Source organism: Marmota flaviventris, chromosome X, assembly GCF_047511675.1.
Source record: "Marmota flaviventris isolate mMarFla1 chromosome X, mMarFla1.hap1, whole genome shotgun sequence".
Taxonomy (NCBI): Eukaryota; Metazoa; Chordata; class Mammalia; order Rodentia; family Sciuridae; genus Marmota; species Marmota flaviventris.
This window is the reverse complement of record NC_092518.1, coordinates 92,696,875-92,709,085: the sequence shown is the minus strand read 5'-3', so window position 1 is coordinate 92,709,085 and position 12,211 is coordinate 92,696,875. Positions and strand designations below refer to the sequence as shown.

The following is a 12,211-nucleotide window of genomic DNA, read 5'->3' as shown; positions in this document are numbered from 1 at the left end:
ACTTTTGTGTTGGGTCCATCAAGAGTAGAATTTGGGGGCTGGGGCTGTAGCTCAGTAGCAGAGCACTCACCTCGCACATGTGAGGCCTTGTGTTGAATCCTCGGCACTACATAAAAATAAATAAATAAAATAAAGGTATTTCATCCAACTACAACTAAAAAATAAATATTGTTTTTAAAAAAGAGTAGAATTTGGCCAGGCATGGTGGCACATGCCTGTAATCCCAGCGACTTGGGAGGCTGAGGCAGAAGGATTGCAAGTTCAAGGCCAACCTCAGCAATTTAGCAAGGCCCTGAGCAACTTAGTAAGACCCTGTGTCAAAATAAAAAAAAAAGCACTGGGATATAGCTCAGTGGTAAATTGCCCCTGGGTTCAATCCCCAGTACAAAAGAAAAAAATTAGAAATTGGGTCTGCCTGGGCCTGAATTTCATAAAAATGGTTTTCCTAGTGATGCTTAAGGAAGGATTGATATCCTCCCTATATGGGCTGGTTTCAGCCCAATATTATGGAACACTCAGGGTCTCATATAGATGATCCCATGCATGCTTGTGCTTGCCAATAACAGGATTAGGGGAGCAAGTTATTGAGAACCCTCAACAGTATGAAAGTTTGTCTTCATTTCTCCTTTTGCTAGTTACTGTGTGTCCAACTCTTCCCTTTGCCTCTTCCAAAGATTCAGATGCCCAGTGTCTCTAGCTACTTCTTGCCTGATCAAAGGTTTCTACTATAGTGCCTCTTCCACCTGGGTCTCCAAACTTACTCCTTTCCTCTCATTCTTCCAGTTCCATACCCTGTCTGATACTGATAGTTTACAGTGGCTTTCTGCTTCCAGGAACCCTATGTATATAACACAAATAGTGGACTTCATCTTAACCCAAATGGTAGACATTTGAGGTGTTACAGGAGATTAGTAGCAGGGGAAGAACTCTCCTACCATTTGCCAGATCTTATCTTGGAAGGAAAGCCCTAGCCAGACCAATTCTGAACCCTAGTAGAATACTGGCTTCCGTAGGCCTATTATCATGTGAAGCCATTAGCATCTGGGAAACCCAGAAAGGGACTTCTAGCTTCATGACAGCTCCCCATATCTTTTGTTGGTTATTTTGTGACATTGGTGGGGTTCTGCTGTGTTTGTTCACTGTTTTATTTTCTGTTGCAACGCCAGGTTATCCTGGGGACCCTGGTATACCAGGCCTCCCTGGCCTTAAAGGAGATGAAGGCATCCAGGGCCAGCGTGGCCCTTCTGGCCCCCCTGGTCTCCCAGCCTTAACAGGTAAAAAAAAAAAAACCTAACCCAACCCTTGCACAGATCAGTCCTGTGTCCACTCTGGTTCCTCACAGCCTTTTCTAATGACTCTGGGTCTGGGCACACACATAGCCAAGGTCAAAGGTAAGTTACACTACAGTCAGTAAGTTCTCCCTCTGCCAGCCCAATGTGGGTAAACAGCTTTCCTTTGACTTAAATGATGTACCGTAGCTGGACAGACAACCCCAGACTGTCAGTGAGGTTTGTTGCAATCAGAGGCGTACCTCTGGCAGCTGGAACCTTATCACTCTCCTGTTGAAGTGCCATTCTAGTTGATGCTTGCCAAGAGAGTCTAACAAAAGCCCAAAGGCAAATTTGTACCCAGACCCTGACTCTGGGATTAACTCAAGCACTATCTGGTCCTTGGATCCTGTGGGTATTCTCCTTGCACCAATCTTCAGAAGAGTATACTCTTGTGTCACTCTGAAGTCGCAAGCAGAGAAAGAACATGCTAGAGTCTGGGAGGGGGAACTATCACAGATATAAAACCTTAGACATTACTTTTAAACTCACCAGTTCCCAATTTCCATGGAGATGGGCCTCTGTAAGGATACCTGTGCTTTTAAAGCAGAATTTTGGAGGAAGAACAGCTGGGCCCAGCCTCAAAATGGAAAAAAAAAAAAAACTTGAGGAGTCAGAGGCTTAAGACTCAGTTTTCCTCTCAAGTTTGCCACTAAGAAACTGCTCCTGACTGTGTTTCTGTCCTTTGGTTTTCAGTTTTCCAAAAGGCTAGGCTCATTCATCCTCTAGGAACATTTCAACTCTGATGCAAGAGAAGGGCAAATGATTTCCCAGTTGCTTTCCTTGAATTGTTTACCATATATGCCACTGATTGGAATACCCCTGAAAAGTAGGGAGATGAGCATTTTTGTGTTGGCTTATCCTTCCAGGCATGCCAGGTGCCCTAGGACCTCAGGGATTTCCAGGCCTGAAAGGAGACCAAGGAAACCCAGGCCCCACCACAGTTGGCCTTCCTGGAAGAATTGGTTTCCCAGGCCTACCAGGCCCACCAGGCCCACCAGGCCCACCTGGTAAGTTGTTCATTTTTTTTCTATGGTCTTGAGACCTGGATCAGGTGTGATTCATACTACAGAACTGTCATGAGTTTTGAGGAAGTATCTCAGGTTAAACAGCTAAAAGAGGACACATCAACTACAGGGGGGAGCAATGAAGGCTCCATACTGTCTGAGTCAACCCTGCCTCTGCTGTTATCATCTATACCACAATGTTCTTCATCAAGGAACAAGCAAGCTAGGGCCATCTTGATGGTCAAAAACACCTAATGCCTTTCAGCTTCTGTAGATTCTCTTTACAGCCTTCACTGTTCTCAGCCCTCAGCCCTCTAGCATTTCAGCTCCTGCAGAAGTATAATTGGCTATTTTGAGCTTCCCCTGGTTCAGGGAGTTCAAGTGGAATGGGCTGAAAGACTAAGAAAGGAGAAACTATGCCCAGATCCTCAAGGTGGCTACTAAAGAAGCCTATGTAGGTGGGGATGAGGGTGTAGCTTGGTGGTAGAGCATGTATTTGCCTGGCATGTATGAAGCCCTGGATTCCATCCCCAGCACCAAATGAATGAATGAATGAAAGCTTGCATAGAGTCTGTTCTTCTTAGATATTATACTTGAATATGGGAATCCAGATTCTGAGAGAAAGGCTAGAAATATTCCCCAGCATGTTTCTTTGTACCCTAAGAGCTCCTAACCACTTCATCCTGCAGCTATTTTCTCTTTTGTCCCAAGGGGGCTTTCTGGGTTACATATTGGGGCTGCTGAGTTACTGAAGCCACCATGTTCATCCCTGAATACCCAATGCCTGGCATAGTGCCTGGGACATAGTAAAAATTCTGTTAAGTATTAGTGGAGTAAATTGAGCCAAAAGGATTTGTTAGCTCCTTGCCTCAGACTTGGAGGTCCCCATTTTAGATATTTTTGTCTCTGAGTGGTGAGCCTCAAGGACACAGGCCTTGGTGAGGGACCTTCTATGTCAAGTCAAGTCAGTTGAGTTCTATAAGCTGCCAATCTTTCATGTATCTTTTTCCCTTCAGGTTCACCATTTAAGACTGGAACCTTATATGGCCTAGAACCGGGGTTCCCTGGTCTCCGAGGAGAACAAGGTCCAAAAGGAAGCCCAGGTTTCAAAGGAGTAAAAGGTGATTTTGTCCCTTTGAGTTTCTTTGTCCCCCAAGCTTCTTAGATACAGCTTTATGGAGAATAAGCAAGACAACAGCCTTGGCAATCTGAATGGAAGTAATTTTGACTCTTGAGAGGGGCTTTGATCACAAGATTATTGGAAGTGCTATATTTAGGGCTCTAAGACCAAGACTGGCAACTGAGGTCACATAGGACACAATGGTGCAGGCTGCTTTTCATAATCCCTCCACCTGCTGAAGCTATTGCTAGCTGTCAGGGTATTAATGAGCTTAACACTTCCAGTTTGCAAGGGCAAGACTGGAAGCCACTTATCATCACCTTCAGCCTGAAGGAAAGGGCTCTGAACTGCTCAAGACCTGAGATTGAATAAACTAACTCCAGGAAAACAACCCAAGTCCCCAATGGTGCTGAAGAGCTGATCAATGAATCTAGCCTTCCACCACACTGATTCTCTCATCTTCTTTCTGCCTTTGGGTCATTTCTCCATTCCTTCCTCTAAAGGGAAGATGCTTAAATAAATCAATTCATTATGCTTGCAACCCAGACGTGGGTGGCAGAGGTTTAGGGATGGCTTAGGGGCTTCAGATATCTGAGACTTCCTGTTCTCTCCAGGAATTAACAGCTCTTCTCTCTTTTTCAGTGCCCTCTCATAAAATACCACTGCCTAAGTATAGGAGCAGTGACCTGTTTCAGATCTCAGGTCTTGACCTAGTTCAGAAATTTCAGCAATATTGATCTCTATTATTCAGACTCAAGGAAGACTATGTGAGGGCAAAGGATATTAAATTGCAAATCACTGAATTTAGGATGTTAATTCTGGCTCTTCCCTGACTCTCTACATGGCTGGTGTATTTCTCAATATCGTTCTCACTCCTAAAAGAGGAGTGAGAACTAATGCTACCCCTTCTAAATTTCCATGGGCCCAAAAGGTTTTCTCTAAGTCTAGAATAGTGAGAGTGACTTTCAAGCATCATTCTACATCAGAACCACTTAGGGAAAGTTTTTAAAACTATATTCTTGGGTCTAGCCTTCTAAGATTGACTGATTCATACTTGGATAGAGCCCAGAAAGCTGCCTTATAAACAGGTGACTCATGTGGGAGGTCCATGGACACACTTGAGAAATACAGATTGAGTATCCCTTATTTAAAATGCTTGGGACTAGGAATGTTTCTGATTTCATATTCTTTGGATTTGGGAATATTTGCATAGACCTTATGGGTTGATATCCCTAATCCAAAATGCCAAGATTTAAAAAAAAAATGTTTTCTATCTCAGAGCATTTAAACTCAACCTATACTAATCTGAAGAACACATTGTTTTCTCATTTTCCTGGCTTATCATTTTCTGACTCTCAGTTGGTTAAGTTTAAGTCAGTGGTTCTCAACAGTGATTGCACATTGGGCTCAATGGATGGCTGATATTATCCCTGACTCATGGAATTTGAATTACTAGCACAGATGTACTCTGAGGGAGAGTAAGCCTAGTTCATTTAAGTCTCTTTTCTGCAGGTCTCTTGATTCTCTCCAAGGCAAGTTATTCAAGTCACAAATAACCAATATCAGGTCTTCCTTCTTCTTAGATAGAGGACCCACTTTATTTTATGTCATCTGTTTTTCTCCCAGGGGACTCGGGATTTTGTGCTTGTGATGGTGGTGTCCCCAGTACTGGCCCACCCGGAGAACCAGGTCTGCCTGGGCCACAAGGTCTCATGGGCCTTCCAGGCCTTAAAGGAACCAGAGGAGATCCAGGCTCAGGGGGCACACAAGGCCCAGCAGGGGCTCCAGTAAGTCTTGCCAAAGTTTGGCCCTGAGGGAGAAAAGGGTGCTTTCAAGTGTCCCTCACTCCTCACCAATCACTTTCCTAAAGCACATAAAAGTAGGATATAAAACAAAGCTTTGGGGTTTTGATCCATAACACAAAGAATTCTGACTAGATGATCTCTAAAGTCCCTCTGCGCTATAACCTTCCCTCCCTCCTTCTTTCTCTTCCTCCCACAAAATTATTTACATTTGCCTAGCACCATGCTGGGCCCTGAAGATAAAACAGGAATTAAGATGAGATTTCAACTCTCAGATATTTCAAAATTTAGAAAGGACACAGAAAATGGGGCAGTTATTATTCAAGATGACAATGTAATCAAGTGTCCAGATCAGTACCAATATGTACCCAAGGACCCCTTGGATCATATGTGCCACAATTCTACAAAGTCTACATCTCCCCATTATTCCCTTTTGTCTGTTTTGTCAGGGACTATTTGGGCCTCCAGGTCTTGTAGGCCCCAAAGGAAAGAAGGGTGAACCAACTCTCAGTACAGGATCTGGCATGCCAGGGGAGAAAGGTGATCCTGGCCCCCAGGGGTTCCCTGGTCTAACAGGAGCCCCAGGCAAGGATGGAGTACCAGGTTTACCAGGTCTGCCAGGCCTTCGGGTAAGTTGATCGTTCCTGGATAATTAACTCTGTAAATTCTCACACCTGATTTAGGGGAGATCTGATGGCCCCTGGACCAGGAAACAGGACAGAATAGTTTGGAGCATCTCATCCTGGCTCTGCAATGACATTTTAGGCTCTTTGCTTTTCTTCCTGTAAAATTGGAATCTTTTTCTCAGAATGATCATTGTCTCCTTTGATAAATGCTAGTAACAATTGACCAAATGTACTTGAAAATGTTTCAGCTTCTCAGTAGCTTTCTCCTTCACGTAATTCAACTGCTTTCTATGACCTCAAGGGTTGTTATACTGCTCATTGCCTGCCCTCTCCCCACAGCAGAGAACCTTTTGAAGTATTAGATCACACAGAATTGAAAGACCATTCCCACTAACTAAACTCAGAGAAGGTTGATTAATAAACTACAGTCATGGAAAATTTTAGTGAAACACAAATCATTGGTCATATTGGTTAACTTATTCCTATGATCAGAGGACTCTCCAAGAAAGTCTCTGAGATAGACTTTCATTCTTTTTTGTGTTATCTAGGGTGATGGTGGACAGGGCTTCCCAGGTGAAAAGGGGTTCCCAGGACTTCCTGGTGAAAAAGGCCATCATGGTCCAACTGGCCCTCCAGGACTTGGGCTACCAGGACTTCCTGGACCCCGTGGGCTTCCTGGAGATAAAGGAATAGATGGATTGCCAGGGCAAAAAGGCCTCCGAGGACCTCCAGGTGAGTCATGGAATCATGACTTTTGGACTTGAATATTCAACCCCTTTAGAGTAACTATGACTCCATGAAATGTGTCATAAGAAGACAATAGGTTGACAATAATCACTACTTTTAATCCTCTTAAGCGTTTTTAAGTGAGAAAAGAATCATAATAGTATTGTGATAAGCTTAGAAGGCAGAATAATATGGATTTCAGCTCTATTTAGTGAGGAACAGAGCAGTCTGAAAATGTCACAGAGCTGCCTACGGATGTTATGAGCTCATAATCCCAGGGAAAGTTCAAGGAGAAGCTGGATGACCATTTACTGCAAATGTCATCAAAATAATGAGTGTGGAATTAGACAAGGTGTCCTCTAAGTTGTATGGTAATTTCATCAGCAGGGAAGATCCTTTCTTCAGTTGATGGAATCTTGGATTGTGCAGAGGCCCTAGTTGCATTTAATCTGACCCTTACTTATTATATTAATTCCCATTTATAATTTATTTTCCTACTTGGATTTTAGGCTATATAATAATGACAGTCCTGCTTATATATTATGAATTTCCTATGTGAATATCATCTTCTTTCAATACACTCAGAACAGCTCTTCATCTGAACTTCTGTTCTGTATTCCACAACTTTTCTGTTTCCCTTAGTGGCACCACACTTTTATTTTTACCTCTTTTTTTCCACATTTTTATTGGTGCATTATAGTTGTACATAATGGTGGGATTTATTGTTATATATTTATACATGAGCATAATATAACAATATAATTTGGCCAATGTCACTCACCAGCATTCCCCTCCTTCCTTCACTTCTTCTATCCCCCCCCCCCACCCCGTCCCTTTCCTCTACTGGTATGCCTTCAATTTTCATATGATCCTTGACCTTCTGAGTTTGGCTTATTTCGTTCAACATAGTGTTCTTAAGTTCCATCCATCTTCACACTTCTTATAGTCATCAGAAGTTTGAAAAATTGAGGTTATCTCTTTTTCTTCCTTTGAAATGCCTCTTATATTCTTTTTTTTTTTAGAGAGAGAGAGGGGGAGAGACAGACAGAGAGAGAGAGAGAATTTTTAATATTTTTTTTAGTTATCAGCAGACACAACATCTTTGTATGTCATGCTGAGGATCGAACCCAGGCCGCACGCATGCCAGGCGAGCGCGCTACCGCTTGAGCCACATCCCCAGCCCCTCTTATATTCTTCCTTTCACTTCTTGCTACTAAGTTTTTATTATCTCATGCTTAGCTCATCACATACCTCTATACTTTTTGGAATAAATAAATGGTTGGTTGCTTGGATGTTGGATGGATGAATGGATAAGTGAGTGAATGACAACTTCCTCAGTAGTTTCTCATTTCCTACCTCCAGACATCCCATTCAATTATACTATGAACACTGTTGCCAATTTAATACTTGTAAAATGCCAATGTCATCAAGTTATGTCCTAGTCCAAAGCTATGAATAGTCCCTACTGAATGAAGAATAATTTCCAAACTCCTCAGCCTGGAATTCCCAAAACATGGACACAATGAACCTTTTCAAATTTATCTCATACTCTTAGTAATAAACAATCTTCACTATACTGAACACAAATATGTTCATTTATAACTCAAATATTTTGCTTATGTTTCCTTTTTCTGGAGTGCCTTTCCTCTTTTCTCTATGTAATCACATCATATTCATCTTTCAAGGTTCAACATAAGCCATACTTCTTCCATTAAGTTTTCCCTTGACTTCTACTGTATGTCATTGCTACTAAATTGTATAGCTAATCATGTATTGCTAAATTGTATATCTCTTTTAAATAGTGCTTTTACTTTGCCCAACCAAACTGTAAGTCTCTGGAAACTAAGGAGGGTGAATAATATTTCTTAGCTTGTCTCTACCTGCCTAGGATAGTGAGTACAACGCTCCATAGGAGACTAACATTTAGTTACAGAATAAATGGCCTTCCCATCCATCAAGTGGCTATTTCTTAGACCAATTTTTTTTCTTTACACCTTGTCACCTTGAAGAATTTTTTTAAAAGGACAGAATATCAGGTCTTGTAATTTTTTATTATTCTAAAATCTATCTTTGTGAATTGATGTAATAAGCATTATGATAAAAACTTGATCATTTATGATTCATGATTCTTAAATCCAAGTCAGTAGTCATTTCACAAATTCCTACGAAGGCTATGAGGAATGTTATCAAACAATACTATTTTGCCTTTGGAAGACCTGGTGTCAGCTATGGCTTTGCTTCCAGCTCTGTTTCCCAAAACAATGTTTGTTTGTTTGTTTTTCATTTTTTTTTCCAGAAACAATCTTAATGGTAATTTTATTCTGCCAACAATGGGTCTTAAATCTAGGTCAACCCATTTTGTAGGCAACTAGATTATAAATTGAGTTATAATAATAATATGGTACCTATAAACTTATTCACTCTTGTGATTAGGGATGTAGCTCAGTGGTAGAGCCCTTGCTTAGTATATTCAAGGTCCTGAGTTCAATCCCCAGTACCTCAAAAAAACCCTTATTCACCCTCAAATCTTATGGACAATAGAAATATTGCAACTGTTTGAAAATAGGCTGAGTCAACAGGACAGCCCATGGGATCATTTCTTTTTTGGGGGGTGGGTACCAGGGATTGAACTCAGGGGCACTCAACCACTGAACCACATCCCCAGCGCTATTTTGTGTTTTATTTAGAGACATAGTCTCACTCAGTTGCTTAGTGCCTTGCCATTGCTGAGGCTGGCTTTGAAATAGTGATCCCCCTGTCTTAGCCTCCCAAGCTGCTGGGATTATAGGCATGTGCCACCGTGCCTGGCACCCATGGGATCACTACTATTTCAGGATTTACTAGTTCCTGGACACAGAAAGTTCTCATGAATATAGTGCTATAGTCAGCTTTAGCCTGGAAGATGCCTTTTACAGAAAATGTCCTTGTCATAGTACCAAGACTTTCAAAACAATTATTTCATTTAGAGCATTGGCTTTCTCATTCTCTCTGTAATAAGCAAATATAATTCCTCAAACCTAGTTTTCTCATAATTTTAAAAACAAATAACTTGTGAGCTTCAGACATTTGCTTACAGCCTTTTCCGTTGCTACAAAAAATATTAAAATGCCATTCTTAAATTTACCCACCCCTGCCAGTGATGGCCTAGGCTAAGACAGCTGCATTGCCAAGAAAGGGAATGTAGTCATCCGAAGCCTTTCAACCTAGTAGTGTGAATTATTACAAACCCTGGGCAAGCTGACAACGGGCTGTTTCCAAAGAGACTCTGGCTCCAGATGCTCATAGTAATCCATCACCCTGATTATTACTGAAGCAGCTACTGTGTGCATGATTCTGTGTGGATGCCAGCACTCTCTACACATTCCAAACAACAGATTTGGTTGGTGGGCATATCTGGACTGTAGACAAGACTTCCCTTAGGCCTCAACGAATTTCTGTCTTGCTTTAATTTCTGCTTTACTTGATTGGTCTAGGTGATTGCTGCTGCAGGGAAAAGGTTGGTAAAGGAGACTTAGACACAGAGGGAGGTGAGAGCTAGCTAAGTCTACTCAGACATCAATGTTGGCAAGAGGCCCCTTCCTTTTTTGTTCACTTTTGTTTCTGACACTCTATGGCCTGAGTATCACACTGATGCCCCTGTTTGGAGAGGGCTGATTCTAAGGCTGAGATGCAAAGGCTGACACTGACACTGGCACTGCTTCAAGGGCTCCCTAACACATACCTCCTGGGGGGAATACAGAAATAAATGGGCATGAAGCTCCTGAGAGGAGCTGATACTTTTCGCCATGCATGTTGATGGCTTGGCTAATCTCTGACTTAAGCAACTGTATTTTCTGAACTTTAATTGGAGCCATGCCTTGCCTTCGAAAGGTGCCTTCAATCATCCATGCATTCTGATCTTTATTCATTGGACTCAGAACAAATCGAGATGTTAGAAATCTTTATAACCAGAGGTCCTTTGTATTCTAAAGATGAATTAGGGCATTTGTGTGAAAATTTGGAATAATTGGGTCATTTGTTGCACTTACAAAACAGAACAAAGGTAGGGCTGATTTCTGCTTTGTTGAGAATGTTTTGAATTTACGAATGCAGAAGACAAGATGTAAAGTAAAAGCCAGCTACCAATATGATGTGAAGCCCTTACTGTCTCACCATTTATAACCCATGCTTGCAGTATACAAGTAGTGCAGTGTATAGGACCGGCCTGGAACAAACTTATGAAGGGAAGTGTGTCCTCGATTTCCTGTAGTTTCTATATACTTTCCTTTTATCTTTATTTTTCCTGTACAGGAACAGATGCCTGTCTTCATCCCCATCTTTTAAAGGCTTTGTTTTGATCTGGCTGTCACATGTGAAAAGAATGTGACACTGAGCTCATAAATTGGGGATGGATGGCTTTGTGTTTGACCCCATCCCAGAGACACTTATACCTTATCCAGTTTGTTTCTTAAGTAATACATAAAGCAATAGAGCTACAATGGTTAAGAGTTCAACACATTGGAGTCAATGGGCTATGGAGATAGTTGTGGGCAGAAGAGTCTTCTACAAGATCCCTCTCATGACACCAGCTGTGGAGGTATTTCTTCTACTTAGTTCAGAGGACCCAGGCCTGAGCAAAGCACAGGCATAGAAGCTTCCTTTCAGTGAAGCATCTTACCATGCAGTGCTTGCCTATAGAGTGTATTTACAGAGTTGGGATATGATTCTCAGAAATAGCTCTGTCATCTCAGTATCTGACAGGATGGAGGTGTTTGTGACCACCTATAGATCCAGCCCTAAAGCCATCTTTCCACCTGTGGAAACATGACTGTAAAAGCCTGAGATCTAGAGGCAGAAAATTGCTTCCCAGGCTACAAAGTAGTGTCACTAGCTTGACTGAGGTAGAAACCAGGGGACAGCCTTGCAGGAACTCTTCTTAAGTATAAGAAAAAAGAATTTTTTCAGTACTGGGAGTCACCCAAGGCCTCATGGCATGCTAGATGCAAGGCAAGCACGAGGAGATCTATTATTCATTGAGCATATGCCAGGGTGCCAGGCACTGTTCTAAGTGCTATTAGCAGTTTAATATGGTCCTCACAAAACACCATATGAGATATGTAGTTCCCATTTTACACATGAGGCTAAAGATGTTTAGCATCTTGCCTTCATTGATAATTATTAGCAGAACTAGGATTCCAGATCAAATCTGTCTGGCTTCAGACTCAATATAACCAATATATTATATCATTCAATTCCCAGTCTTGATTTAGAAATAAAACAAGTGGGATAAAAATGCCAAGGTTTGGGGCTGGAGCTGCATCTCAGTGGTAGAGTGCTTGCCTAGCACATGTGAGGCACTGGGTTCCATCCTCAACACCACATAAAAATAAACAAATAAAATAAAGATATTGTGTCCATCTATAACTAAAAATTTAAAAAATGCCAAGGCTTCATGTTGGAAAATAGAAGTGGACTCAGAAGAGGAATGTCAGCCAGTTCAGTAAGCAGTTTGAGTCATAGGCTCTCTCTATATATTTTTCAGAAATACAATTTGTGATTTATTTTAAATACTGGCAATGCTATAGCAGTTCATTAGAACTATTGGTCCTGTGGTTTAAAGCAG

The 12,211-nt window shown here is 41.7% G+C and overlaps 1 protein-coding gene across 1 annotated transcript in view; it reads left to right on the top strand.

Annotated features, from left to right (window-relative positions):
* The window catches only part of Col4a6 (collagen type IV alpha 6 chain), a 73,751-nt gene that overhangs the window by 35,608 nt on the left and 25,932 nt on the right, over positions 1–12,211 (top strand). Inside the window, exons 16-22 of the mRNA XM_071606082.1 lie at positions 1,167–1,274; positions 2,198–2,338; positions 3,352–3,456; positions 5,082–5,242; positions 5,707–5,886; positions 6,432–6,615; positions 10,083–10,136. Coding sequence (XP_071462183.1) covers positions 1,167–1,274; positions 2,198–2,338; positions 3,352–3,456; positions 5,082–5,242; positions 5,707–5,886; positions 6,432–6,615; positions 10,083–10,136 — 933 coding nt within the window. The remainder of the gene's footprint in view (positions 1–1,166; positions 1,275–2,197; positions 2,339–3,351; positions 3,457–5,081; positions 5,243–5,706; positions 5,887–6,431; positions 6,616–10,082; positions 10,137–12,211) is intronic.